General features: G+C 37.4%; 1 protein-coding gene across 1 annotated transcript; it reads right to left on the reverse strand.

Moving 5' to 3' along the window:
* Positions 1 to 18,442: 18,442 nt before the first annotated feature.
* On the reverse strand, positions 18,443 to 22,554 carry LOC130712246 (uncharacterized). Its single transcript, XM_057562079.1, has 3 exons — positions 22,306 to 22,554; positions 21,700 to 22,236; positions 18,443 to 21,532 (listed from the first exon to the last, which is right to left on the reverse strand). Exons 1-3 carry the CDS (start codon positions 22,552 to 22,554, stop codon positions 18,443 to 18,445), a joined length of 3,876 nt encoding a protein of 1,291 aa, XP_057418062.1.
* Positions 22,555 to 26,972: the final 4,418 nt, after the last annotated feature.

The following is a 26,972-nucleotide window of genomic DNA, read 5'->3' on the forward strand; positions in this document are numbered from 1 at the left end:
GCTTCCAGTCATTTAAATTACTTCTTGTAAGTATAGGACTGTTAATAATGATAGGGCAGAGTCAATTATTAGGGATGTTTCTCCCATGATAATAAAGAGTAAATTATGCTCTACTGCCTAGAGAGATGCGTAAATTATTGTCCTCCATTTGAGTTATAAAAATTACAATGCCTTCTCACTTTTACCAAACTCTCCAAGAGATTTTCTTTTTCTCCTCCTTAACGCCATTGATATTCGATCATTGAGCGGTGCGTATGGAGAATGATTTTTCGGGAAAGACTAACTTAATGAGATTTCGAAGATCAGTGTCATGGTTGTCTGTTGTGGGCATTATCTTTAAGAAAAAGATTACTCTTTTTTTTTGTCAAGAAAAAAGTACTCACTTGATGATTGCTAGTTTATGTATGTTAACTTTTTGGTCCATTCCGAATCTTGAAACATAAGCCGAAAACAAGTCTTAAAACACAACCCCACACAAAATGGCCTACTAATAAACATAGATTGAGGACTGCAATTCCGCAAGAAAAGGTTTAAAATCAGAGACAAAAAAGATTAATTATGGAAATCGTTGACATTTTATCAGATTAATTAATTAGTTATGTTATTTGTTTAAGCGCGATAAACGCTATACAATATAAGTTGATGTGATTAGTGTGCCTTGTGTGTTTTATGTAAGAGTATATGTATTCATGACTCATCTAAAATGAGGATACCTTGCCATGGTGTGATTTAGAACGACCTTGTTAAATTCATGTGCTCTTTTGAAAAGTTCGAAAAGAACGCTTTGCTGTAGGAACGTCACAAAACCATAACTAGGGTTAGAGTGTGATTTTAACTTTTTCTATACCTTTATGGCGATGTATATATGTTTGATTTAGTGAAAAATGACTGTGATGGTGATATGCTTTCGTTTTGGAGCTCGCGAAAGAACCTCGACGTGAGGAAAGAGGGCTAATTGAGAACTTTTAGGGAATTTGAATGAGACATAATGTCTAGAGGAATTCATTTCTATGATTAAAGTATTTTCAACAAATGTGTTCTTAGGCCGGAAACGAGCCGGACCCCGGGGAAAATGTTGGAAATATTTTCATGACTGGGATTCGAGTTTAGAGAGCGATTGATTGAGATGAGCGAGTGACCGACGCATGTTTGAGTTTTTCCCTTGATGGCCTTAGAAAAGTGCTTCCTAGTATCTTGATCTTCAAGTTGATGGGTTTTGTTCTTGCAAACTTTTGGTTTTGGTTCTCTTTTTTTAAATGAAGTTTTGATCTCTTTAGGTTAAGCCCTTCACAAAAGTTGTTGTGGATGTCAAGAGCATTCCAAAAATGTATTTTTGAGTTTTGATGATAGATTTACCATAATCACCCTAGTCATTGCTTGTGAGCAAATTAGTTTTAGAAGAAAAGTTTTCCATGGTATTCAAAGAGAAGAGGTCGAGAACTATGCCAGTTTTTGGGTTTGAAAATCACATTTTAAACCTATATGCTAGGGTTTGCGTTTCTAGGAAAAAAACTTGGTTTTTGATGCGTTCTTGAGCTTTAAGCAATGGGAAAATAATTTCTAATTTAACCTTATTAATATGGCTTTTGAATGAGTAGAGGAAATGGTTTATGGCTCAAAAGAGTTGAAAGAAAACTTTGGTTATGTTTGGGTAAGTAAGGCCGAGACTTTGGAGGGTTTGAGAGAGAAATATTTTGTGTTTAAAAAATGATTTTGGGGTGAGCTTTGCCACAAAAGATTAATGCTGGTTTTTGAACATTAACAAAAAATAATAATTTATATGACTTACATGTAAAGAAGTTGTTCACAGGGTGCGCCAAAAAGAGGAAAACCACACACCACTGAGTCTGCTGGTCAACTTTCATTTTACTTTGAAATTCCAGCTATATGTCATGATAATAACTTTCACATTGACATGTACATGGTGAGTTGCTAGCTTTTAGTCCTTAAACATATCCCGGTTTTACACTTCTCTATGCTACTTTCTTGTTCCATTTTTGATTGAAAGCGTGAAAATAATTAATAATGGAAAATGAATTGTAGATATCCGCGTAGTGTAGACATAAGAATGAGAAAGAAAGAGTAGAGTGAATTAACATATGTTATGTTGGAGCAGCGAAAGTTTCATGGGGGAAAATATAGGAAATAAACTATTTTTGTGATATGAACTTTTTATTTTATGATGTTTCTTGAACCAGAACTCAAAACTTCTATAGTAATTGTAGTGAATAGAGAAGAGAAAATGATTCTAGTTTATGCCAATCTCTATTAGAATGATTAGCAATTTTTCATCTAGTGCATCTATAGTGACAATCTTGGGTCCATGGCCAGATTTATCATAGATAAAGAAGGAAGATTATTGTTACCAGAAGGTATTTGCTGCCATGCATATTCTTCTTCCTTTAACTCTTCCATTGCTTTTAAATTTTTGCCACCCCGACCTCTATGAAGGTATGAAAAACGGTAGAAAGGGGGGGGGGGTTTGAATAACGTTTTCAAGATAAAACTTCCACCTTAAAGATTTTAACAAATCTTTCGAGAACTAAGTGCTTAAGATAAGAGATAGAAAAGCACACAAGGATTTTTATCCTGGTTCACTTGATAAATCCCTTAAGCTAATCCAGTCCACCCGTTAAGGTGATTTCTTCCTTCTTAGAATGAAGGCAATCCACTAATCAGGTAAATGTTACAATTGCACTTGAGACCTACAAGTGACTAACAATTACACTGACTTAGCTTACACTAAGATTCACTCTCTTAGTCTTCTCTAGGATCCGATCAAACTTGATCTCCTAAAGGTAACTAAACAACTGTTTAAGAAAGAATGTTTACAAGGAATTTGCTTATGAAAAGCTAATAGTAAACACAATGAATTCAGATGAAATAATGCTTAGAAGATTTTGAATATAGCTTGCGCGTGTGTAATTCTTCCAACCGCATCTTTCACTCTTCAGCCTCTATTTATACTCCAAGGATTAGGGTTTGAACGCTGCATGGAAATGCTACCGTTGGAAGGCAGTTCTGGAAATTCCAGCTTCTGCTGTGGCTGAGAATGTTAGGTAGGTCGTCAGGATAGTACATTTGCTTTTGTACTTGGATAGTGACTTGACCTTTAAACCTAGTAGACTTCTGATCAGGGGAATGCTTCATGTTGGAACTTGTGAAGCCAGTTGATCAGAGTCAGAGGGAAAGCACAGATCCTCTGACCGTTGTATCTTCTGATTCTGAACTCAGAGGGAAGTACATGGTCTTCAGAGTCATCTTGCTTCAGGACATCAGAGTTTCCACTTTTCAACTTCTGGATCTTCAGAGTCTTCTACACCATCAGAACATCTGAACCTTCAGAGTTTCTTGGTTGTCAGAACGTCTGGATCTTCAGAACTTCAAGTGACTGAGTCCATATCAGAGCTTGTAAGACTTCAGATCTTCTGAAGCATTTCTACTGTTCAGAGTGAACATAGATGTTGCGAAAGCGTTGCTTGGGTCACTCTTTATGCACAGTGCTTTTGATTTGTGTGAGATTAAATTGAGGTCAGAGCCTGTAAATAGCACACTCAGAAAAACACGTTAGAGTACCATAAATGTGATCTTATAAATGTTGTTCTTCCTCTTGTTGTTAAACCGAACAGAGCCATCGATCTGACTTACAGCCCGGCAAGACTTTTGATTAAAGATAACATCATAACCCTTGTCAGCTAATTGACTTATAGACAATAAGTTATGAGTTAAGCCGTCTACCAATAAAACATTGTCAATACATGGACTATTATCTACACAAATAGTACCAGTACCAACAATTTTACCCTTTTCGTTGCCACCAAAGCCAACTTCGCCTCCAGGCTTAAGTTTTAGCTCTTGGAACATATGCCTTTCTCCCGTCATGTGACGCGAGCATCCACTGTCCAGATACCATGATTGGTGTTTCAGTGGAGCTATCAAGGATATCTGCAACATAGATAATTTTATCCTTAGGTACCCACTTTCTGGGTCCTCTCTTGTTAGTTACTCCAGAGGTTCTGATCACCTTGGGTTTTCTCAACATGGTAATGTAAAGGAATTTTTGCATGATATTTAGACATGGAGAAGGATCCCTTTTTAAGAGGAGGTTTAGCAACTTCAGCAGGTAAAGGATCAGGTAAAATGGTACCAGAGGGAACAAAGCATTCATACAAAGATTTAGCTTTAGGCATAGAAGGCTCATTTCTAATTGGTTTAAAATAGCCAATGCCATGCATTCCATTTCTGCTTACGCCATAGATCATTGAAGCCATTAAGCTTCTATCTACGCTTTTAGCCAGGAATCTTTGAAAAGATTTTTTCATACTTAGATTCATGCTTACTATCAGAGGCATCGCAGGCATTAACTTCTTCTAACTTAGCAATTTGATTCTTAGGCACAGAGTTAGAATTCACTAAAGCATGGTTATCATTTTTTAAATCAGAAATGATTTTCTCATGTTCAGAAGGAGTCTTAGAAACAACAGATAATTTCTTTTTCAGTTTCTTATGCTTAGACAATAAAGAGTTATACTTATCCATGATATCAGACAAAGCATGTTTCAGTTCAGAGGTTGAGAAAGAAGCGAATACCTCATTTTCATCGTCTGAGTTAGGATCTCCTTCTGATTCTGAGTCAGAGTCAACAACATCCTTTGACTTTGCTCCTTTGTCTTTGACAATGGCCATGAGTCCTTGGACTTCTCCATCAGAGTCAACATCCTCTGACTCTGATTCATCAAAAGTCACCATCAGACTTTTCTTGGTCTTGAAGTGCTTCTTTGGCCTCTTGTCCTTCTTCAATTTTGGACAGTCACTTTTGTAGTGCCCTGATTCTTTGCACTCAAAGCATGTGACTTCCTTAATTGATGACTTCTTCTGACCTGAGGATTCAGACTTTCCTTTGGCCTTTCCAGAGCCTTTGTACTTGCTCTGCCTGTGCTTCCAGATACGGTTGAGTCTTTTAGAGATCAGAGTCAGCTCATCTTCATCAGAATCTTCTGATGCTTCTTCAGATTCTTCTGCTTCAGCTTGAAGGGCTTTTGACTTTTCTGCTTTAGCCTTCTCAGATTTGGATTTCAAGGCTATTGACTTCTTCCTCAGATCTTGCATCTCTGAGCGCTTCAGCTCATGGCACTTCAGTATGCTGATGAGTTCTTCTAAACTCATACGCTCAACATCTCTCGTAAGCTCTATTGAAGTCACCAAGGGCATCCAGCTTTCAGGAAGACTTTTGATGACCCTTATGACATGATCTTTTGTCGTGTAGCTCTTGTTGAGAGGTCGTATTCCAGCTACAAGCAACTGAAATCTGGATAACATTTCTTCAATGGACTCGTTTGGCTCCATGATGAAGGATTCATACTTTTGGATCAAGGACAATGCCTTTGATTCTTTGACTTTCTTGTTTCCTTCATGAGACATCTTCAGGGATTCAAAGATGCCTTTTGCATACTCACGATCTGTAATCTTCTGGTACTCTTCATAAGAGATAACACTTAGAAGAATTGCTCTAGCTTTGTGATGTTGTGAGTAAAGCTTCTTTTGATCTGCAGTCATCTCTGACCTTGGGATCTTCTTGCCTTCTTCATCAACTGGACGCTCATAGCCGTCCACAATAATATCCCAGAGATCTGCATCAAAACCCAGAAAGAAACTTTCAAGTCTATCTTTCCAATATTCGAACCTTTGACCGTCGAACATGGGAGGCTTTGCATTGTAACCATCTTTTTGCGTTTCACTGGTGGTAGCCATTGTTTTTCACACCGGCCCGGATCATTGAACACTGTTAGGTGTGGTAATCAGAACCCGCGCTCTGATACCAATTGAAGGTGTGAAAAACGGTAGAAAGGGGGGGGTTTGAATAACGTTTTCAAGATAAAACTTCCACCTTAAAGATTTTAACAAATCTTTCGAGAACTAAGTGCTTAAGATAAGAGATAGAAAAGCACACAAGGATTTTTATCCTGGTTCACTTGATAAATCCCTCAAGCTAATCCAGTCCACCCGTTAAGGTGATTTCTTCCTTCTTAGAATGAAGGCAATCCACTAATCAGGTAAATGTTACAACTGCACTTGAGACCTACAAGTGACTAACAATTACACTGACTTAGCTCACACTAAGATTCACTCTCTTAGTCTTCTCTAGGATCCGATCAAACTTGATCTCCTAAAGGTAACTAAACAACTGTTTAAGAAAGAATGTTTACAAGGAATTTGCTTCTGAAAAGCTAATAGTAAACACAATGAATTCAGATGAAATAATGCTTAGAAGATTTTGAATATAGCTTGCGCGTGTGTAATTCTTCCAACCGCATCTTTCACTCTTCAGCCTCTATTTATACTCCAAGGATTAGGGTTTGAACGCTGCATGGAAATGCTACCGTTGGAGGGCAGTTCTGGAAATTCCAGCTTCTGCTGTGGCTGAGAATGTTAGGTAGGTCGTCAGGATAGTACATTTGCTTTTGTACTTGGATAGTGACTTGACCTTTAAACCTAGTAGACTTCTGATCAGGGGAATGCTTCATGTTGGAACTTGTGAAGCCAGTTGATCAGAGTCAGATGGAAAGCACAGATCCTCTGACCGTTGTATCTTCTGATTCTGAACTCAGAGGGAAGTACATGGTTTTCAGAGTCATCTTGCTTCAGGACATCAGAGTTTCCACTTTTCAGCTTCTGGATCTTCAGAGTCTTCTACACCATCAGAACATCTGAACCTTCAGAGTTTCTTGGTTGTCAGAACGTCTGGATCTTCAGAACTTCAAGTGACTGAGTCCATATCAGAGCTTGTAAGACTTCAGATCTTCTGAAGCATTTCTACTGTTCAGAGTGAACATAGATGTTGCGAAAGCGTTGCTTGGGTCACTCTTTATGCACAGTGCTTCTGATTTGTGTGAGATTAAATTGAGGTCAGAGCCTGTAAATAGCACACTCAGAAAAACACGTTAGAGTACCATAAATGTCCATATCACAGATTTACATTGGTTGAAAGATCATAACATTGAAATGTTGAATTCAGAAAGAGGGGAACCAGAACTCGAGACTTTGTAAGATAAAATTCTAAATGATTTCTAAAAAAATATCTATGTATTTTTTTTATATATAATGTATGAATTGTCTTATTACTGACTATACAAATTTATATGTTCAAGAAATTCAAGATGTTGTCTAAAATAACCCATAAGGTTAAATAACTCCATCTTAGCTCAACCAATAGTGTTTAAGAAAAATGTATTTAGAAATATACCTATTTTTCGTTTAAACAACTTATCCCAGTAGAACGAGGTTATAATAACCCTATGGGGTAATTCAGGCAACCAGTTGAATAACTTTGATAACATAAGTTGTCAACTAAAGTATATACTTTTTTGGTATGCTTTTGAGCACTTTCCATCCAAAAAGAAATTGAGATCAATGGTTGAAGTAATTCAATTTGTTCTTTATGGAACTACTCGAAAAACAAGGACAAATATTCCAGAAAACGTTTCTAAAGATGACCATACATTATACTTAACATTCAAAGAAGAAGTATATATTTTCTATACTCTATATTCAAAAGAAAACCTTGTGCTATGTGGAATGTAGCTAAAATTAATGTCTTCGTTCTTTGTTTTTGTTTTCCTCGTAGGACATAGGTGAACCTAGTATGATGGGAGAAACTTCTTGTTCGGCTAGAGACATGGAAATAAAGATGAAAATGATCATGAATGTTCCAAGAGAAGAGAAAAATGGGATAAAAATGATATTGAATGTTCCATGGTAAGAGTATAGCAAAAAAATAATAAGAAATGCAGGTTGAACAAGCCTTTATATATATAAAAAAATGTAGGTTTCTGCATGCTTGAACCCAAATCCTTAGTTCGTTAGTTTATTTACCTAAGTACTACTTTATCATGTAATCGTATGATAGTTTTACGTGTGTCGCTTTTATTTTCTTTTAGAAAGGAATTTATATTACAAGTAAAAATCATATATTATGAGTACAATCCATTCTTATCGGATACATTACAAGGAGATACACGTATTTAGATTGTGTGTTTTTCTAAATGTACTAGTGAGTTTTTTCGCAAAGTGTTTTATACTACTATTTTCATTAATAAAATGTCGCCAATTTTAGTTAACTTTGAAGCAATAAAACTAAAAATAAAAGCACACATTAAGCATTAAGAAATGACCAAAATACTTCACTTGTAAATTTATTTAAGATTAGACATGCACAACATTATTATTGTTATTGTGGGATAACGTTTAAAACATATCATCTTAGGCACTCCTCATTTTCCATGAATTGTATTCCACAAATAATAATAAAGAAGAAAGGATAAAAATTTAGAAAGTAATATTTTAAAACTTATCAAATAATGTTTGTATTTGAAAAATTTGGATATTTAGTGAATCGTTTTACAAACGCGAAAATGCTTGCAATTTGATCTTCCGTCCTGTAATACTTGAACTGGATCCCTTTTTGGTTGCCTTTAATCCTGATGAAGTGGTACTATATTGCTATTGTTTAATCAAATGTAGTAGACTCATCTTATTTTTTGTTCCATTTCTTCAAGTTTTATGTGAAGCCATATTATGATGTTTCTCTGATGATAATAAATATTAATTTTTTCTCTATTGCCCAGTGAGATGCATAAATTTTTGTCCTCCATTTGAGTTATAAAAATAATAATGCCTTCTCATTTTTACCAAAATCTCCAAGAGATTTTAATTTTCTCCTCTTTACCACCATTGACATTCGATTCTTATGCGATGCTTATAGAGAATGATTTTTTTGTGAGAGACATATTTAATGTGATTTCTAAGCCTTAGGGATAGTGTCATGGTTTTCTGTTGTGGGTATTATCTAGGGAAAAAAGGTACTTGTTTATCAAGACAAAAGTACTCACTTGATGATTGCTAGTTTGTGTACGTTAACTTTTAGGTCATTTTTGAGTCTCAAAATACATGCAAAAAACAAGTCTTAAAACAAAATCCCAAAACAAAATCGCCTACTAATGAATATAAATTGATAATCGTGAAATTCCTCAAGAAAGTATGTGGGAGAAAGAAACGACTGAAAATCAGAAATTTAAAAATTTTAATTATGGAAATCGTTGATATTTTATGAGATTAATTAATGAGTTATGTTATCTGTTTAAGCGTGATAAATGCTATTAAGTATAAGTTGATGTGATTCGCTCTTTTGAAAGTTTTGAAAAAATTGTTTTAGCAGACATTTGAAAAATATTTCATAGTCTAATCTTCATTAAATGAAAAATTATGTAAAGATATTATGTAAAATAGAAATTCTAATTAAATAAATAGCAAGCCAAAATACATTAATCTATTTAGTTTATGAAATATGTTTCACAAGTGAGACTCCTAAACTTCTTTAAACACATATCCAATTATTAATTTTCACATTAGAAAATAAACCATTTAATTAAAATATTTATGTGATATTAAAAATACTGACTGTCATAAACTCCTTATAAAAGACTTCGAAAGGTAGATACATACAATAAATGAAAATAAAAATAAAAATTGGTAACACATAAAAATGTATTGAGGGCTAAGACATTTAATGCATGTGTATTTATTTAAAAAGAAACTTTGACTAGAAAATAAAAACCAAATTTATTCCCTTTTTAAAATATATTATTTTGTAGTAAATTTAGTTTTCCCAAATGTGAAATTAAATATTTATAAAATACAAGAGTAAATGATGACCTTATTTAATAAAATATTGTTTTAGTGGTAACTGAAAAATATTATTATTTTTCATTTGACCACAAATATTTTCTAGAAGGGTCAATTATAATCTTTACTTTACTCTATTAAAGGAAATCAAATACATATAATTTCAATCCTAGTCTACCAGTGATTAAAAGGTAGAGTTTAATTTTTTGAAAAGAGAAAGGATAATTCATTGATAAAATAGCCTTGGGAACAAACTCTCCCAAGTAAGATAGAAAAGACAACAAAACAAGGAAAAAGAAAGGAGGAAACTACATAACAGTTAAAGGGAAATGACTACAGAGAAAAGATACAAGAAAGCTAGCAATAGTGAGCATGAGCAACTAGGTACCACACGCTCCAAGATTGCACTCCATAGAAGAAAATGAAGCAAGCCAGCAACTAGGAGTAACACCTCTTGCAACTCAGTACCTGTGCAGCACAGTAGGCAACTCGTACCATGATCCACTTCATTAGAATTAGTTTAATTAGAATTCATTCAACCAGAATCCATCAATATGCCATGTGATATTTGAATTTAAAATTATATTCAAAGAAAATTTGAAAAGTGTGATTAGATGCATGTGTAAAACACTTAACACTATTAGTACGTATAAATTAAATCCTTCGAAAATTGATCAGTATTTTCTAAAAAATTTCATAATTCTAATGTTTATTTAATAAAATTATAGTTAGTGATATTACATAAAATATATATTTTCAGTGATTAAACAACTAATAAAAAAACGTTTATTTAATAAATTTAAGATTGAATAGGTGGATTTGTATGTAATAAATAAAAATTAAATTTTTGAAATGGGTAGACATTAAATGGGTAGTTTACTTTACCATTGATGAATTTTCTTTTTTTCAAAATTGAAGGAAATAAAGTTTGACTAGAATATAGAAAATAAATATTTTTATATTATTAAATGTAATATTAAGAAATATATTTAATATTTCCAAAATTGAAAATTAATTCTAAAAAAACTAAAGGAGTTATAAAATTGCGAATTCCAATACGCATAAAGCACCTGAATCAGTGTTAGTGTGGTAGAGGAAACTACAAACCCAAAAGTTCAAGAATCAAACCCAGCCCTGTAAGATGGAGAGGCTAGCACTATCAGTAGTACAACCATTGAATTTTGCAGTAGATCTGAGTTTGCTGCAGGAAATTGATCGTGCCCTAAATCAACAATTGAAGGTAAGCAATCGAAATTTTCCTAAGATTATTCTATAACCTTTGAATTGGGTCTGAAATCATAAAATTTCACTCATCTCTTTAACTAGGACACCATGAAAGAACTTAGACTATTAGCTGACAAAAAAGATCCAAAGCATGCATTAGCTATGGTGATATGGAATGAGGGCAATGATGCTTCACTTGATTCTGCACAAAACAAGGAAAATATATCTATTCTCAAAATTCTCGAGTGTGTGAGAGTAATTTTAGTCTCATTATTGAAACTCGGACATACAAACTGTGCAAACACCTAGCATATACCTTAATTTTCTATTTATCTCTTCTTACATATATCACGAAAATTACTTTTCTCTTCTTTCCATTTGTCAATCTGGGTATTTGTTGGAATATGTCTACACCATGCCAATGTCTGCAAATTATTTTCCTTTTGATTTTAATATTGTGCATTGTATAGAGAATATAAATCAATGATGACAAAAATTAAGTGTATTTTTTTCTCATTTAATTAATTATATTTATAATTTTAAAGGTTTTTGCTAGCTTTTTGTTGGCTCGGTTATTGTATCTATGTTGAGAGGGGTTATTCTCAACTTTATCTATATTTTTATATATCTTTTAGCTTTCAAAAAAGTAGGGTTAATGGTGAAATTAGTCTCTATTTTTAAGCGAATTTGATTTTAGTCCCTCGGTGGAAAAACAACGTTTAGTGACAGCCATTTTTATAATTACTAGCTGTTTTTTACCGCCACAAAACACCATTCTTCTACTGAAGGACTAATATCAAACTGACTTATAAAATTAGGGAATAATTTGACCATTATCCAAAAAACATTTCTATATGAGTTACATGCAATGGAGCTGTTAACAGGGTGCGCCAAAAAGAGGAAAACCACATACCACTGAGTTTGCTGGTGAACTTTCATTATGCTTTGAACTTCCGGCTATATGTTATGAGGATAACTTTGACATTGACATGTACTTGGTGAGTTGCTTTAGTCCTTAAACATATCTCGAGATTACACTTCTCTATGCTACTTTCTTATTCCATTGTTTGATTGAAAGTGTGAAAATAATTAATAATGGACAATGAATTGTAGACATTCATGTAGTGTAGACATACAGAGTGAGAAAATAAGAGTAGAGACAATTCACAGATGTTATGTTGGAGCAACGAAAGTGTCAGAGTGGAAAATATAGGAAAGACACTATTTTTGAAATCTTAACTTCTTATTTTCTGATGTTTCTTGAACCAGAACTTAAAACTTCTCTTGTAATAGAAGTGAATAGAAAAGAAGAAAGGACTCAATTTAAGCATCTACATAACATACAAGAAACTATAACATCATTATACTTGTAACCGGTGAGAAATACATAAATGGACATAGACAATATGCAACCTGAGATGAAAAAATTTCATCCAAATCTTCAAACACATTATGGTCCTAGTTACATGATAGTTGTAACCACTATCTAAATATCATTTCTCACAAGATTTTACATCATAAGACATAGGCAGGAATCACTTATTTGCTTCATCTTGTGCATTATAATTAATGAGTTTTTTTGTTGTTGTCATCATCTTCCCTTTTTTCTGTATGCTAAGAATCACTATTAGAATGATTAGGAATTTTGCACCTAGTGCATCTACAGTGACAACCTTGGATCACTGACCAGATTTATAATAGATAAAGAAGGAAGAATTATAGTTACCCGAAGGTCTTTGCTGCTATGCATATTTTTCTTCATTTACCTCTTCCACTGCTTTTAATTTTTTACCACCCGACCTCTATTGGAACGATTTCAATAAAATGGACTCCCTCTTCCGTCTTGTTATGCTTTGAAATTTTTTAAGTTTTTCCTTACTCGAAATATCTACTCCAAATGCTGGTTGTTATATTTTTTCACCCTCAATTCATGAACTTCTAAAGACCCCATGGTTTCATATTGAGTGAGCTTTGAGTGATAATTGGTTTCTTCAATAACAACAACTTGTTCAAATTTTTTAGGAGTACTCAATAGAATCTTTTCAGATACATTTACTCCGCGAATTTTAATTTGATTGATTTTTCAACCACCTTCTTTCATTGTGAGATTGTAAAACTAACTCCACAAGTAATGCAACTTGATAGTAATCACATTTGCTGATCCTTGAAATTTTGTCTTCAGTGTTCCCATGCCACTTTGGTTTTTTATGCCAAAGATTCTAGGTTAAATGACTTCGCTTACTCCTTGATGGACAATTCTCAATGTTGTAGCATTTTTCTTCACATTCTCCTTGGTGTCTTTTTCTTTGACATCAATCTAGTATGTTGGTTTTTACTGTGGGTTCTTTGGAAAAGGAAAATGGTCTCCATTTGGCTTGTTGTATATGAGTAAGTATATTGAATTTGATGAATCCATGTTACTGAATTTGAGCTCTGATATCAAATTTGTTGGAGTATCTGAAGTGCAGTAGTATAAAATATAGGAAATCAACTATTTTTGAAACCTAAACATTTTATTTTATGATCTTTCTTGAACCAGAACTAAAAAACTTCTCTATTTGTAGTAATGAATAGAGAAGAGGAAAATATGCAAGTTAAAAATCTACATTAGACATTAAACTCTAGCATCACTATTCTAAGTAATCACTAAGAAATACATAAATGGACATAAACAAAATTTAACTAAACCATGCTAACACTTTATTACAAATGAACTAACATTTAACATGTGATATATGATAGAAGTGAGATATATCTAGAGTGTGAACCGGAATGTCTATTGGATGTTTACACTGTTTGGGTGTTTAAGTATCATTACTGATTAATAATTTAGCATCTATCTGATACATTGTGGTGAATTTGTAGAGACCCCAATCAGCACATATCAAGAAAGACTTTACCGGGGAAAATTATGCTCACAGTTTTACATTTATTGAAAGATCGCAACATTGGAATATTGAATATAGGAAGAGGGAATCTGGATCTAGAGCTGGAGACTTTGTAAGATATCACTCTAAATGATTTCTGGAAAAAATATCAATGTAGAAATCTATATATATATTTTTTGAAATGTCTTGTTATTTCTTATAAAAAATTTATTTGTCCAAAAAAATTCAAGAGGTTATCTACAAAATCCCATGAGGCTAAATAACTTCATCTGGATCTAGTCCTATTTTTGCTTGAATAACTTATCTTCATAGAACGAAGTTATAAGCCTATGGGGTAATTCAGACAACCGGTTGAATAAATTTGATGGCATAAGTGGCCAACTAAAATATATAATTTTTTTTTGCAGACCTTTGAACACTTGCCATCCAAAAAGAAGTTGAGATCGAAGGTCGAAGTAACTCAATTTGTTCTTTATGGAGCTACTCGAAAAACAAATACAAATATTCCAGCAAACGTTTCTAAAGATGACCATACATTATACTTAACATTCAAAGAAGAAGTATATATTGTATATACTCTATATTCAAAAGTAAACCTTGTGCTATGTGGTAGTAGCTAGAGTTAATGGTGTTGTCCTTTGTTTTCTTTTTCCTCGCAGGAACTAGGTGAACCTAGTAAGGTGGGAGAAACTTCTTCTACGGCGAAAGACATGGAAGTAGAGATGGAATTGACTGCGAATGTTACAAGGAACGAGGGAAATGAAATCAAGATGATATTGAATGTTCCCTGGGAAGAGTATAGCAAAAAGGTCTAATTTTAGAACTTATCAAATAATGTTAGTATTTGGAAAAGCTGGATAATTAGTGAATGGTTTTATAAACATGAATATACTAGCAATTTGATCTTCAGTTCTATAATAGTTGAGCTGAGTCTATTTTGTTGCCTCAGCTTCTAATGAAGTGGTACTTCATTGCTATGTGTTTTGTTCTTCAATGACGTACTGGATTCTTCATCATTGTGATATGTATTTTTTAACAAAAAGATCATAGTAGACTCATCTTGTTTTTCTCCTATTTCTTCGATTTCTATGTGAAGCCGTAAAGCTTGACTTTTTTCTTTCGCAACTGCCACATGCTCTTCTTCTGTTGTTGATTGTGCAACTATAGCTTGCTTCTTTGACGCCCAAAAGATTATTTATGGTCCTAGTAATAAAGCACACTAAAGGTTCACTTCATTCCATTCATCGAATATAGATATCTCAAAATTATTTTTCATGCTCCATAGTGTATTTGACTTGGGATTTTCATGAATCTTGATACAATACTTGTATTGTACATGATGTCTGGTCATGTAACTGTGAGATATAACACACTACCAATTAGACTCATATATCTGAATGCATAAGCTTATGGTGCTCCATTGTCCTTGTGTAGTTTCTCATTTGTCATGATTGAAGTACTTAAAAGCTTGAAGTCGTACATCTTGAATTTCTTGAGTGAACCTTCTGTGTGTTTCTTTTGCGAGATAAATATCCCATATTTTCTCTGACTTACCTCTGTACTGAGGAAGTAATTGTTCAAACTAAGGTCGCTTATCTTGAAGGTTTTCATCATATCTTCTTTGATCACCATCATCATCTTTTTATTATTTCTCATGTAGATAAGATCATCTACATACAATGAAACTAAGACAGTGTCATACTAACCATGCATCTTGATGTATAGTGTAGGCTCACGCTTGCTCCTCCTGAATCCTCGATCGATGAAATATTGTTCAATTCGGCTATAATGCTTGAGAAGCTTGCTTTCATTTCCTTCGCAAACGAATCCTTGTGGTTGCTCCGCATAGATCTCTTCAAGTACCTATTAATCCTTTCAATGGTGCCCAAGCACCTTTCTCTATAAACTCTCGCGCCCATTCCTCTCATTAGAACACTTCTTCATATTACCGCTATTTTTCTCTCAAGATCACATTCTATCTCTAAACCATCTCCACTTCTCCATCTTCCTCCCATTATCACAAAGCCAAACATGACTTCTCCTTGTCATGGTGGAAGAAACCACCCGTCTCTTCACCATGGTCATCACCATGAGAACCACAAGCTCCTCTTCTCTTCCTCATGCCACCAAGGAGCTCGTCATCGCACCATCATTACCATGGAGAAGGTGGAAGGGTCGTGAGCACCACCACCATACTGTATCCTTATTTTTGTGGTAAAAATATATTTTCCTTGTCATTTGATCGGTTAATTGCATCATGTATGTTGTTGTCTAGCCGAGTTTGGTAACCAATCAAGGATACAAGCTTCCATTTTTAATTAGATCACCATTTTGTCACTAAAAGTTGGATTCGTAGCCTTGGATCAAATTTTAATCGGTGAAAAATTGTTCTTTTGGTATTTAACAAAAAATCATTTTTAGAATGTATTTTTAATTGGTTGAGATACTTTATTTTGGAATGTAGAAGTTTCGATCATCATATGCAAGTAGAGAAAATGTATTTTCTCCATCATCTCACATCTACAGATTAGGGAGTCCTAGACCCCTAACCCCAAATCATTCACTTCAATGTGCATATTCATGTTAGGGATGTATTTTTAAATGTTAGAAAATCAAGTTTTTTAGAATAGAGCACATTTTCAATTAGTAGGATGTTGTCATCTTAGCTCAAAATGCATTTTCAATTGATGAAAAATTATTAGTTGGCTGAAATGACATTGTCTAATATTACTGCTCTACTGAGTTCCCTCATGCTTTTGGGTTCAAGAGCCATAGGATCGAACCCCACCGTTTTACTATTTCATAGTACAATGATCATGTAGAGATCGAGAACCGTTATTTAGTATTTCATTCGGTAAATATGAACTTACAACACATAGGCAATGTAGTTGTAAAGTTGAAACACCGCCTAATTAATAGCTTTGTTAACCAAAAATCTCTATGGTCGAGCCTTAACCATAGGATTTTCCTCACAGTTTTAATTTATAAATGTGTTCTAGGATGTTCTCTAATATATTGGGTTGTTAGAGACGCATTCGGAAAGAATTTTGAAGTCAATGCCACTCTCAGAAAATTTAAATGAGGCTCAATACGACGAGTACAAGTGATCTCTAGTGGTTTGCACGGGATGACCAGGTTAGGGGGATGAGTTACGTCATAGTAAATACCAAGGGTTTTGTCAGAATGCTTACCCTGGATTTATTTGTTGATTGGTTTAATTTGCCTGTGGTTGTTTGCTATGGAATATTGATTGCTAATCATATGATTATATGTGTGATTAAATTGAATGAAATGTTGTTTGATTAAAGATAGAATATATTACCTGATGGACGATATCTTGCGTAATATGATTATATATATATATATATATATATATATATATATGAAGGGACCGAATCACTTTTAATCTTCGGATCAAAATTGTCAGTTAGGATTATAAGACTCTTAAAAAATACTCATGTGCCTCCTCTCCTCGTTTTCTATTGCTACGTTTCACATGCTTAGGTTGCTTTGGTCTAGTTTTGTTTGAGTATTTCCAGTTACTTCAACTTTTTTTTTTGTCCAAAGGGAAACAAAATTTAGTTAAATGTTATTTATCTCTTTGGAAATACACATCCAATAGAAAAAAATATGAAGACTGAAGATGTATTTCGAAATTCATATTTGGGTGAGTTTGAAAAGTTAACATTGTTAAAATTTGATGCCAAAAACACATGATAGAGGGAAAGTCGTGACTATGATGCAACCAAGGTAATGTGAATAGAAGCCATGGTACACCAAAAAAATTAAGGGTTTGGAAATTAAATGAGGGAGGGGGCACGTGATTTTTTTAGGAGCCTTCTAATCTTGACCATTACAATTAATTCAAAAGCTAAAAACGTTCTTTCTCACTTTTTTTTTGTTTTTGTTTGGGTAAGCAAAATTGTATTGATGAGGTACTATGGGTACCTCAACCCATGGTATATACAAAGAAATCAGAAAAAACAAGAAAAGAAATAAGCCAAGGTGACCGAGGCTCAATTAGCTACCACCTATCCAACACTAGGATCCTACGGCGGAGGACTAGCCAGAGCAGAACAAGAGGCGCAGCACACAAAAAGAAGCAAAGTCTAACACATACACTAGATAACCTTGTTTTTCTAATCTACAACTATATGCTAGTTTCCCCAACAGATTCTCTCAACTACATAAACCAATGTGCTGCTTCTGACTGTGTTCCCATTTAATTCCTTGCTGCAACAGTAAGTCTCCTAAACTGGATAAACTTCCACAAAACGAAGAGCAAACACTTGTGGGCTGCAACTGAAACTGAAATCAGACCTCAGAGATTACCCAGGCAATATCTTGGATTTATACTCCAATCATAAAAAGAGTAAATGAAACATTTACTCTTAGCCCTCAACCATCTCCATGCCCTTAGTTTTACCAATTCCAGCACCTTTTCGAGGTCCTTCACTCCATCTCTAAAAATCATGTGACGTCTGTCTGCATTGTAAATTGAGTTCTTATTTATGCTTCATGCTGTTTGTCCCATTTCCCTCTTCTGAACATGAGCATTGGCTGCAGATGTACAGTGACGGAGCCGGTCCGGTGATTCTTTTATATCAGAGTAATTTTTTTTTTTTTTTTTTGAAAAATGATTCATTCAATTACGAAGAAACAGAGGGCTCAGAGGCCATTACATCAGATTGGACTAAGCCATAAAAGTCTTGAGGGATCTCCTCAATCCAAACCCAAACACCCAAAATAAAAGAACGCTTAGCTAAAGCATCAGCGACACTATTGCCAGTACGACGAATAAAACTGAAATCAAAAGCATCAAAACCAGAAGACAAACGACGACAGTCTAATATCAAAGAGTCTAAAATAGAGCAACCACCCCGGCGCTTCCACGCCTCATAAAGAAGGAGACAGTCGGTCTCGAACACGACGCGCCGGAAACCAAGATCCATAGCCAAACCGAGCGCCCAACGGAAAGAGAGCCCCTCCGCTAACAAAGAAGATGCTGCTGGACCATGCGAGGAGCACGCTGCTGCCAACACTTCCCCACGAGAATTCCTAGCAACAAGACCGAAGCCTGCGTCGCCGGTAGGAGCCATCGCCGCATCAAAATTGATCTTGAACGTGCCCGGATGTGGACGGGACCAAGTGTTGGGACGGTGAACTTGCGGAACCATAGGACCCTCCAAAGGTGGCAGCGGTGTGAGTGAAGCTGCATGGGTCAAAATCTGCTCCAATGTTGAAGCCTTCTCCTTGAAACATAGCTCATTTCTGGCCATCCAAATCGCATACAGCAAGGTGAGAAAAGCTCCAAGGCTGGACATGTCTGCAACCTGCATAAAATCAGAAACAAACTCGTGCACTCGGCACTCATGAGCTAGGCGGAAACCAAGAGAGCTGGCAAACCAAATTGGCTGCACCATCGGGCAAAAGAGCAACGCATGTTGGACAGTCTCCGGAGCTACCAAACAACACGGGCACGTCGGGTCCGTGACCAAACCGCGCGCATGAAGGTAGGCTCGCACCGGAAGGACCTCAAGGCACGCCCGCCACCCCGTCTCACGGCATCGAGGGAGCGCATCAGCTTTCCAAAGCTTCCTCCAATTCGCACGCGGAAGAGAGGGAACCTGGGAAGAGGACGCAACAACAGCTTCAGCGCCGTGGCGTAGGAATTGGTAACCTGACTTGGTCGAGTAATGACCATCTGAAGAGAAGGGCCAATACAGAACATCATCATGAGGGACAAGAGGCAAAGGAATTGCCATAATCGCTTGCGCCGTCGGCGGACAACAAATAAAATTGATAAGCTCCCTATTCCATGCCAGCAAGCCCGGCAGCATAAGGTCAGACACAAGAGTGACTCCAAAATGTTGAGCAAGCTCCACACTATACACCAGTGTATCCGTCCCTGGAACCCACTTGTCTGACCAAGCCTTAACACTTTTGCCATTACCAATATTCCACATACCCCCAGTTGCAAAGATCTCACCAGATCGCATAATACTAGACCAAGCATAACTCGGGCGATAGCCACGTTTAGCCCCACGGATCGTGCCTCGCGGGAAATAAACCGCTCTATAAACCTTCCCCATAAGTGATTCAGGATTGGATTTGATACGCCACCAATTTTTGGCTACTAAAGCAGAATTAAACATTTTAAAATCTCTGAACCCAAGTCCGCCATTATCCTTGGCCTTGCACAAATCCGTCCAACTAAGACAATGCATGCCACGTCTCGTTACATCCCCGCCCCAATAGAACCGGCTAATCATTCCCTCAATCTGGTTACATAACCCATCAGGGAGTAAAAAACAAGACATGACATAGGACGGAATCGCCTGTGCCACCGCTTTTACAAGCACCTCTCTCCCTGCTCTAGAGAGTGACCTCTCTTTCCAGCCCTTAAGCTTCTTCCAAACACGCTCCTTGACAAAATTAAAAATCTGAGTCTTCGACTTACCAATGATGGTAGGAAGCCCCAGGTATTTGTCATAGCTCTCCACCGCCTTTACAGTCAACAGCTGTCTAAGCTCATGAAAACAATCATCTGGCACATTTCGGCTACAAGAGAGCATCGATTTATCAAGGTTAATGACTTGACCCGAAGCTTGTTCGTAACTGGCAAGAATTGCCTTAATGGACAGAGCCTCCTGTACTGTAGCACGGGCAAAAATGACACTGTCATCTGCAAACAACAAATGGGAAATTACAGGGGCAGTTCTAGCAATTTTTATACCATGAAGGGAAGACGCTAATACAGCCTTATTGATCAGTGCAGAAAACACCTCACCACACAGAATAAAAAGATAAGGAGATAGGGGATCCCCTTGTCGAAGACCTCGATGAGGTTGAAAAGGTTCCTGAGGTGCACCATTTAACATAATAGAAAAGTCCACAGTGGACACACAAGTCATGATGAGGCTCACCCATGAAGCAGGGAACCCCATCTGCTGTAATACACTCGCCAAAAAAGGCCATTCCACTCTATCGTACGCTTTTGACATATCTAATTTTAAAGCCATTACGCCATTACGGCCACTTATCTTTTTCTTCATATAGTGAAAACACTCAAACGCCACCAAGGCATTATCCGTGATCAGACGACCAGGAACAAAGGCAGTTTGAGACTCGCAAATAAGATCAGGCAAAATTATTTTTAGCCTATTCGCCAAGGTCTTAGTAATAATTTTAAAAATCACATTACATAGACTTATGGGCCTAAATTGATTTGCATGCATAGGTTTCTTTACCTTAGGTATTAAAACAAGAAGAGTTTTATTGATAATACCTGGTGAGATGTCTCCATGAAGGACCTGCAGGCAGAAATGTGAAACATCGTCGCCGATAATATGCCAAAATTTTTGGTAAAACAAAGCAGGCAAACCATCACACCCCGGTGCTTTAGTTTGGTGCATTTGGAACAGGGCCTCTTCCACATCCTCTTTAGTAAAAGGAGTGGACAAGATCTGGTAGTGATGTGGTGAGATTCTTCCTGACACTAGCGATGTGACTGACTCAATGTCGACAGGACCATTGGAAGTGAAGAGGTTCGTAAAGTAACCTGCTAGAACCCGGTAAATATCCTTATCCTCCTCCACTTTGCGCCCCCTGTCATCCTTCAGCTCCTCAATCGTATTTCTTTTGCGTCGCTGCGTGGCCTTTGTGTGGAAAAAATGTGTATTCCTATCACCATGATGGAGCCAATTGGCTCGTGATCGCTGGCACCAAACCACCTCCTCCTGTTCAAGGAGAACATCAAGTTTGCTCTCAATCTCAGCTGTTTCATCAACAACCGGTGTGGACTGGTTTGACCCTGCAGAACCTGAAGTCTGGACTTCAAATCCGAAACCTGTTTGGCCACATCTCCGTATTTCTCACGTCCTCAGCTGTCAAGAGAACTTCCAACCTCGGATAATTTAGAAACAATATCCGGTCCAGTACGGTTCCAGGTCTCCGCTATCACCTCTGCACACTCCGCCCCGCTTTGGAGCCATAATTCCTCAAATCTGAACATGTGGACCCTCGGCCTAAAAACAGATGACCTACGAGTACCACAAGCGAACAGAATGGGGTTGTGATCAGAACGGTACCGAGGTAGATGAGAAACATTATTCACAGGCCACAACTCTAACCAGCTGTCATTAAGAAGTGCAAAATCCAACCTCTCCTCAATTGTGTCAGGAGACTTCCTCTTATTAGACCAAGTATAACGGTACCCAGAATAGTCAACATCTCGGAGACCACACTCAAAAATAGTGTCTAAAGCCAAGTGAATGTGAGACACATTCACTGGGTTACCTCCAATTTTGTTCATAGGACTCAGGATATCATTAAAATCGCCAATACATAGCCAAGGGACGATATCAGCCGGCTTATAATCATTTATCATTCGCCAAGTGCGCCATTTATTCTGGTCATCAGGCCACCCATAAACTGCCAGAACCTGCATAAGAATATTAGAGTCATGGTGTTTAATCATAAATAAAATATGGTTAAGTGAAGAATGAACTACCGTAATTTCAGTTCCTTCTCCCCACCATAAACACAAGCCACCAGCTCTTGAACGGCCAGAACCTGTGCAAGACACTGGAAAGATGTTCCCAAAGCCACCAAAACCACGCAAAGATGCCATCTCACTATCTGAACGACGAGTCTCCATGGCGAAGACCACGTCAGGATCTTTTGAACGGATGAGCCTTCGCAAGGCTCGAACTGCACGTGGGTTCCCAAGCCCCCGACAGTTCCAAGATAGGATCCTCATTGAGGTGGGCGGAGCTGATCAACAGACTCCGCCTTTCCCAATCCAGAAATGTTGTTTTGTCTCTTTAAAGGGGGAGACACCCCAGAACCACTACTCATATGAGAAGCACCATTGTCGGAAGTCCCAACTGCACGCTTGCGCGGGTTTGTGTCGGAAAACATGGCAGATTGCATAGGCTTGGTAGCTCCCCCACCACCTCCATTCTCATCTCCTCCCGCCGGTAAACCAACGCTTGGAAAGGTGAAAGAAGAGTCCTCATGACTCTTATCCTGTGTCCCACTAGAGGAGCTGCCCATAAGGAGGGTCTCCGTGGCCATGGAGGTGTTGTTATCCTCTTCCTGCACCCTTGACCCATGCCCAGACCTTGAGGTAGTGTCTCGGTTTTCTTCCTCAAGTTTCTCCAACTCAGCATCGACATCCAAGTCATCTTCCTGCCCTACGCCAACCCCGGCCACATTCTCACCGTTTCCATCGTTGCCAACAGCTACCCCTCGGCGTCGATCATCTCTTCCAACCCCATCGCGGTTACGCCAGTAATCATTGGCTCCATCCCCGGCCCTAAGCCATGGGCCATACGGCACGTTTGCTTGTGTTTCATCCGCCGGCGGGGGAACATCGCAGTCACGGATCACATGGTCAATCAGACCACAGCGGTAACAAAAGTTGCGAAGCCGCTCATATTTGAAAAAAACCTCAAAAGGTTGTCCGCCCTCAGTGGTTAGTGCTTGGCCTCGCCGGAGAGGGACGGTTACGTTCACCCAAACTCTGATTCTGAAAAACTCCCCAAACCGGTTGGAATCCGATTTGTCCCATGCAATGAATCCCGCAAACCCCCTGCCCAAAGATTGAGCAGTCGATTGCTTTCTGAGCCAAACTGGAAGGTCATGGACCTGCACCCAGTACGGTGTCTGCACCAACGGTACCTGAGCAGGAATCTCATGTACCCGGAACGGCTGGAGGATGACATTGAAGCGATTGAAGAGCCAAGGTCCCCCACGCACAGCAAAATTCCTTTCTCTGGTATTAGAGAACTTGAAAAGGAATAAGTTCTGGTTTATCTCTCTGAACTTAACATGGTGGGAAGGTCCCCACGCTCGCAGTAATACGCTCCTCAGAGCCCTCGGTTGGAACTCTCCCCGGCATAGCAGCTTGCCCACGGCCCAGACATCTTGGGCTAGGTCCGGATTGACCTGTACTCTCCCCAGATTCAAAACCTCTCTCTCAGCACCAGCTAGTCGAACGTTTCTATTCCCAGCCATGGAAGCAGAAGCGGAAACCAACAGAAGCTCGAAGGTATTGATGGAGAAACAGAAATAGAATGGCTATCGTGCAGCCAAGAAGAAAGAATCGGAATCACCACGATGCACAGTACAGAAACAGCACCATGCAACGTACCTCGGGAAAAGCAAGAAAACGGTTGTGGCGGCTGTGGGTCAACAGAGTGGCGGCTGTGGGTCAGATGGAGACCGTGGTAAAAACCCTAGCAGAGACATATCTTTTTCCCTAGATATATCAGAGTAATTGTATATACTGTAAATCCAGATGGTGCTTCTTAATCCTATTCTCATCCAAACGGATGTCGTTGTAGGCAGTGGCGGACCCACATACAGTTCAGGGGGTTCAGTTGAACCCCCTGGAAAAAAAAAATTCCTACCTATCCCCTATAGTAATTTTTTTTGAACCCCGTGAAATTAAAAAATTGCACCCAGGTCCCATGGTCACTCCTCTCTCTCACGCATTCATTCTCACTCAGTCTCTCTCTCACCACACTCACGATTCTCTCACTCACGCACACCTCTTCTCCTGAGTTCTGATCACCACCGATCCAGTCCACCACCACCAGCCGACGCACCACCGCCACCGGCCACCAGCCCACCACAATCCTTCTCTGCTCACTACCTTCTCTCTCTCTCACGCTGTCACTCAAGGCACCACCCACTCTCTCTCTCAAGCACAAGCTGCACAACACACACTAATGACACCACGCCACCAGTCCACCACCACCGGCGGCCACAACGCCACCACCCACTCAGCCACTCTCTCTCTCTGTTGAAGCTTGAAGGTTGGTTGGAATTGAAAACCCCCAAATTGAAAAACCCCAAATTGAAAACCTAAACCCCAAATTGAAAACCCTAACTGCTATTATTTTGATTTGCTTTCCCTTTTGCTGAGTTTGAAAGTAGTTAAGTAGAGTATGTTGTCAATTGTTGAATTTGCTTTAATCAATTTGTCAATTGTTGTGATTGAGAGTGATTCAATGCTCAGGGTGTGATAGAGCTGTTATGTTGTGGAGGAAAACTCTTGATATGTGAGACCAAGCAATTTGTGTGGATAACATCTATGTACAAAATTTCAAATTATAATATGTAATCAATGAAAGTTCAACAATATTTATTTCAAAGGAATACAAAAGCAATATCACATACGTAAGCAACCCAGTCGAGTAGTTTGAGATCCATCCCCCTCCTCCAAAACAGCTTGGCATTGGCAGCATTTAGGGGGCCAAACATTATTATTTGTGCAGGGACAAACCACAGAACATTACTAATGTTTAAATATCATATAAGATCAAGACTCATAGTCAATATCATATACTTGTGCAGGTGCTGTTTTTTTGCTGCATAATTTGCTGCATAAGGATGTCATTGGTTTTTATGGATGGTTGATATTGGTGGCTGATTTTGGATGTTTTTGTGGCAGTGGAGTGTACCAGAATTTGGGAGATTCATTTTTGCTGGCTTTGGGATATCTTGTGCTCCTTGAGAAGCCGTTATTGCTGTGTTTTAATTTACATTTGGTATGCTGAGTGTTTTAATTTACAGTTATTTTTAATTATATTTTTATCGATGTGCTCATTTGAAAAATTTGACCCCCCTGACCCCGGGTCCTGGATCCGCCACTGGTTGTAGGTTAAATGACCCCATTTGTTTAGTTAGATGTACATAATAATGTAATATCATTCTTTGAAATCCTTGATATCAATGTATATTGGCTATCATTTTTGTAAATACAATGTTTATATTATTACTTGACAGTAGCTTCCGGTCATTTAAATTACTTCTTGTAAGTATAGGACTGTTAATAATGATAGGGCAGAGTCTATTAGGGATGTTTCTCCCATGATAACAAAGAGTAAATTATGCTCTACTGCCTAGAGAGATGCGTAAATTATTGTCCTCCATTTGAGTTATAAAAATTACAATGCCTTCTCACTTTTACCAAACTCTCCAAGAGATTTTCTTTTTCTCCTCTTTAACGCCGTTGATATTCGATCATTGAGCGGTGCGTATGGTGAATGATTTGTCGGAAAAGACTAGCTTAATGTGATTTTGAAGCCTCGGGGATCAGTGTCATGATTGTCTGTTGTGGGCATTATCTTGAAGAAAAAGATTACCCTTTTTTTTGTCAAGAAAGAAGTACTCACTTGATGATTGCTAGTTTGTGTATGTTAACTTTTTGGTCCATTCCGAGTCTTAAAACACAAGCCGAAAACAAGTCTTAAAACACAATCCCACACAAAATCGCCTACTAATAAACATAGATTGAGGACTGAAATTCCGCAAGAAAAGGTTGAAAATCAGAGATAAAAAAAGATTATGGAAATCGTTGACATTTATGGTTAGGGTGAATTTAATTTTTTCTATACCTTTATGGTGATGTATATATGTTTGATTTGGTGAAGAATGACTGTGATGGTGATATGCTTTCGTTTTGGAGCTCGCGAAAGAACCTCGACGTGATAGCTAATTGAGACCTTTTAGGTAATTTGAACGAGACATAGTGTCTAGAGGAATTCATTTCTATGATTAAAGTATTTTCAACAAATGTGTTCTTAGGCCGGAGTCGAACCCCGGGAAAAACGTTAGAAATATTTTCATGACTGGGACTCGAGATTAGAGAGTGATTGATTTGAGATGAGTTAGTGACAGACGCAAGTTTGAGTTTTTTCCTTGATGCCCTTAGAAAAGTGCTTTCTAATATTTTGATCTTCAAGCAGTTTTGGTTTTGGTTTTTTTTGGGTCCCGCGCTAATATGGAGCCTTATTTTTCGGGCTCCAATTTTAGATCCCTATTTTTGACATGTCATCCCCCTCCACTTTTTTTCTTAAAAAAAGATTTAATTAGCAAATTTTAATAAACGGTTTAAGTTAATAACAATCTTATTTGAAAAAAAAAAAGTTAATAACAATCTCATCTTCTTCCTCTTCCACCTCCATCTTCTTCCCCACAACTCAAACCCAGAAATCCAGATGTAAAACACTATATGCATACCAATTTCCCTTCACTTTAAAGCCAACAAATCATACAAATTCAGAATCAGATCTGGCCATTAGCACCCAGAGTAAGATCGAAAAGCAGTGGAATCTACAACTGCAAACCATATCTGTAGCTCGTGTTTCCCTGCAAAATTAACTGCAC

This window comes from Lotus japonicus, chromosome 4, assembly GCF_012489685.1.
Source record: "Lotus japonicus ecotype B-129 chromosome 4, LjGifu_v1.2".
Classification (NCBI taxonomy): domain Eukaryota; kingdom Viridiplantae; phylum Streptophyta; class Magnoliopsida; order Fabales; family Fabaceae; genus Lotus; species Lotus japonicus.

Coding starts and splice junctions, on each gene's coding strand:
- LOC130712246 (XM_057562079.1), bottom strand. CDS start 22,554: ATGAGGATCCTATCTTGGAACTGTCGGGGGCTTGGGAACCCACGTGCA. Junction 22,237..22,305: donor GAGAAGGAACTGAAATTACG/GTAGTTCATTCT, acceptor ATTCTTATGCAG/GTTCTGGCAGTTTATGGGTG. Junction 21,533..21,699: donor TTGTTTCTAAATTATCCGAG/GTTGGAAGTTCT, acceptor CTCCTTGAACAG/GAGGAGGTGGTTTGGTGCCA.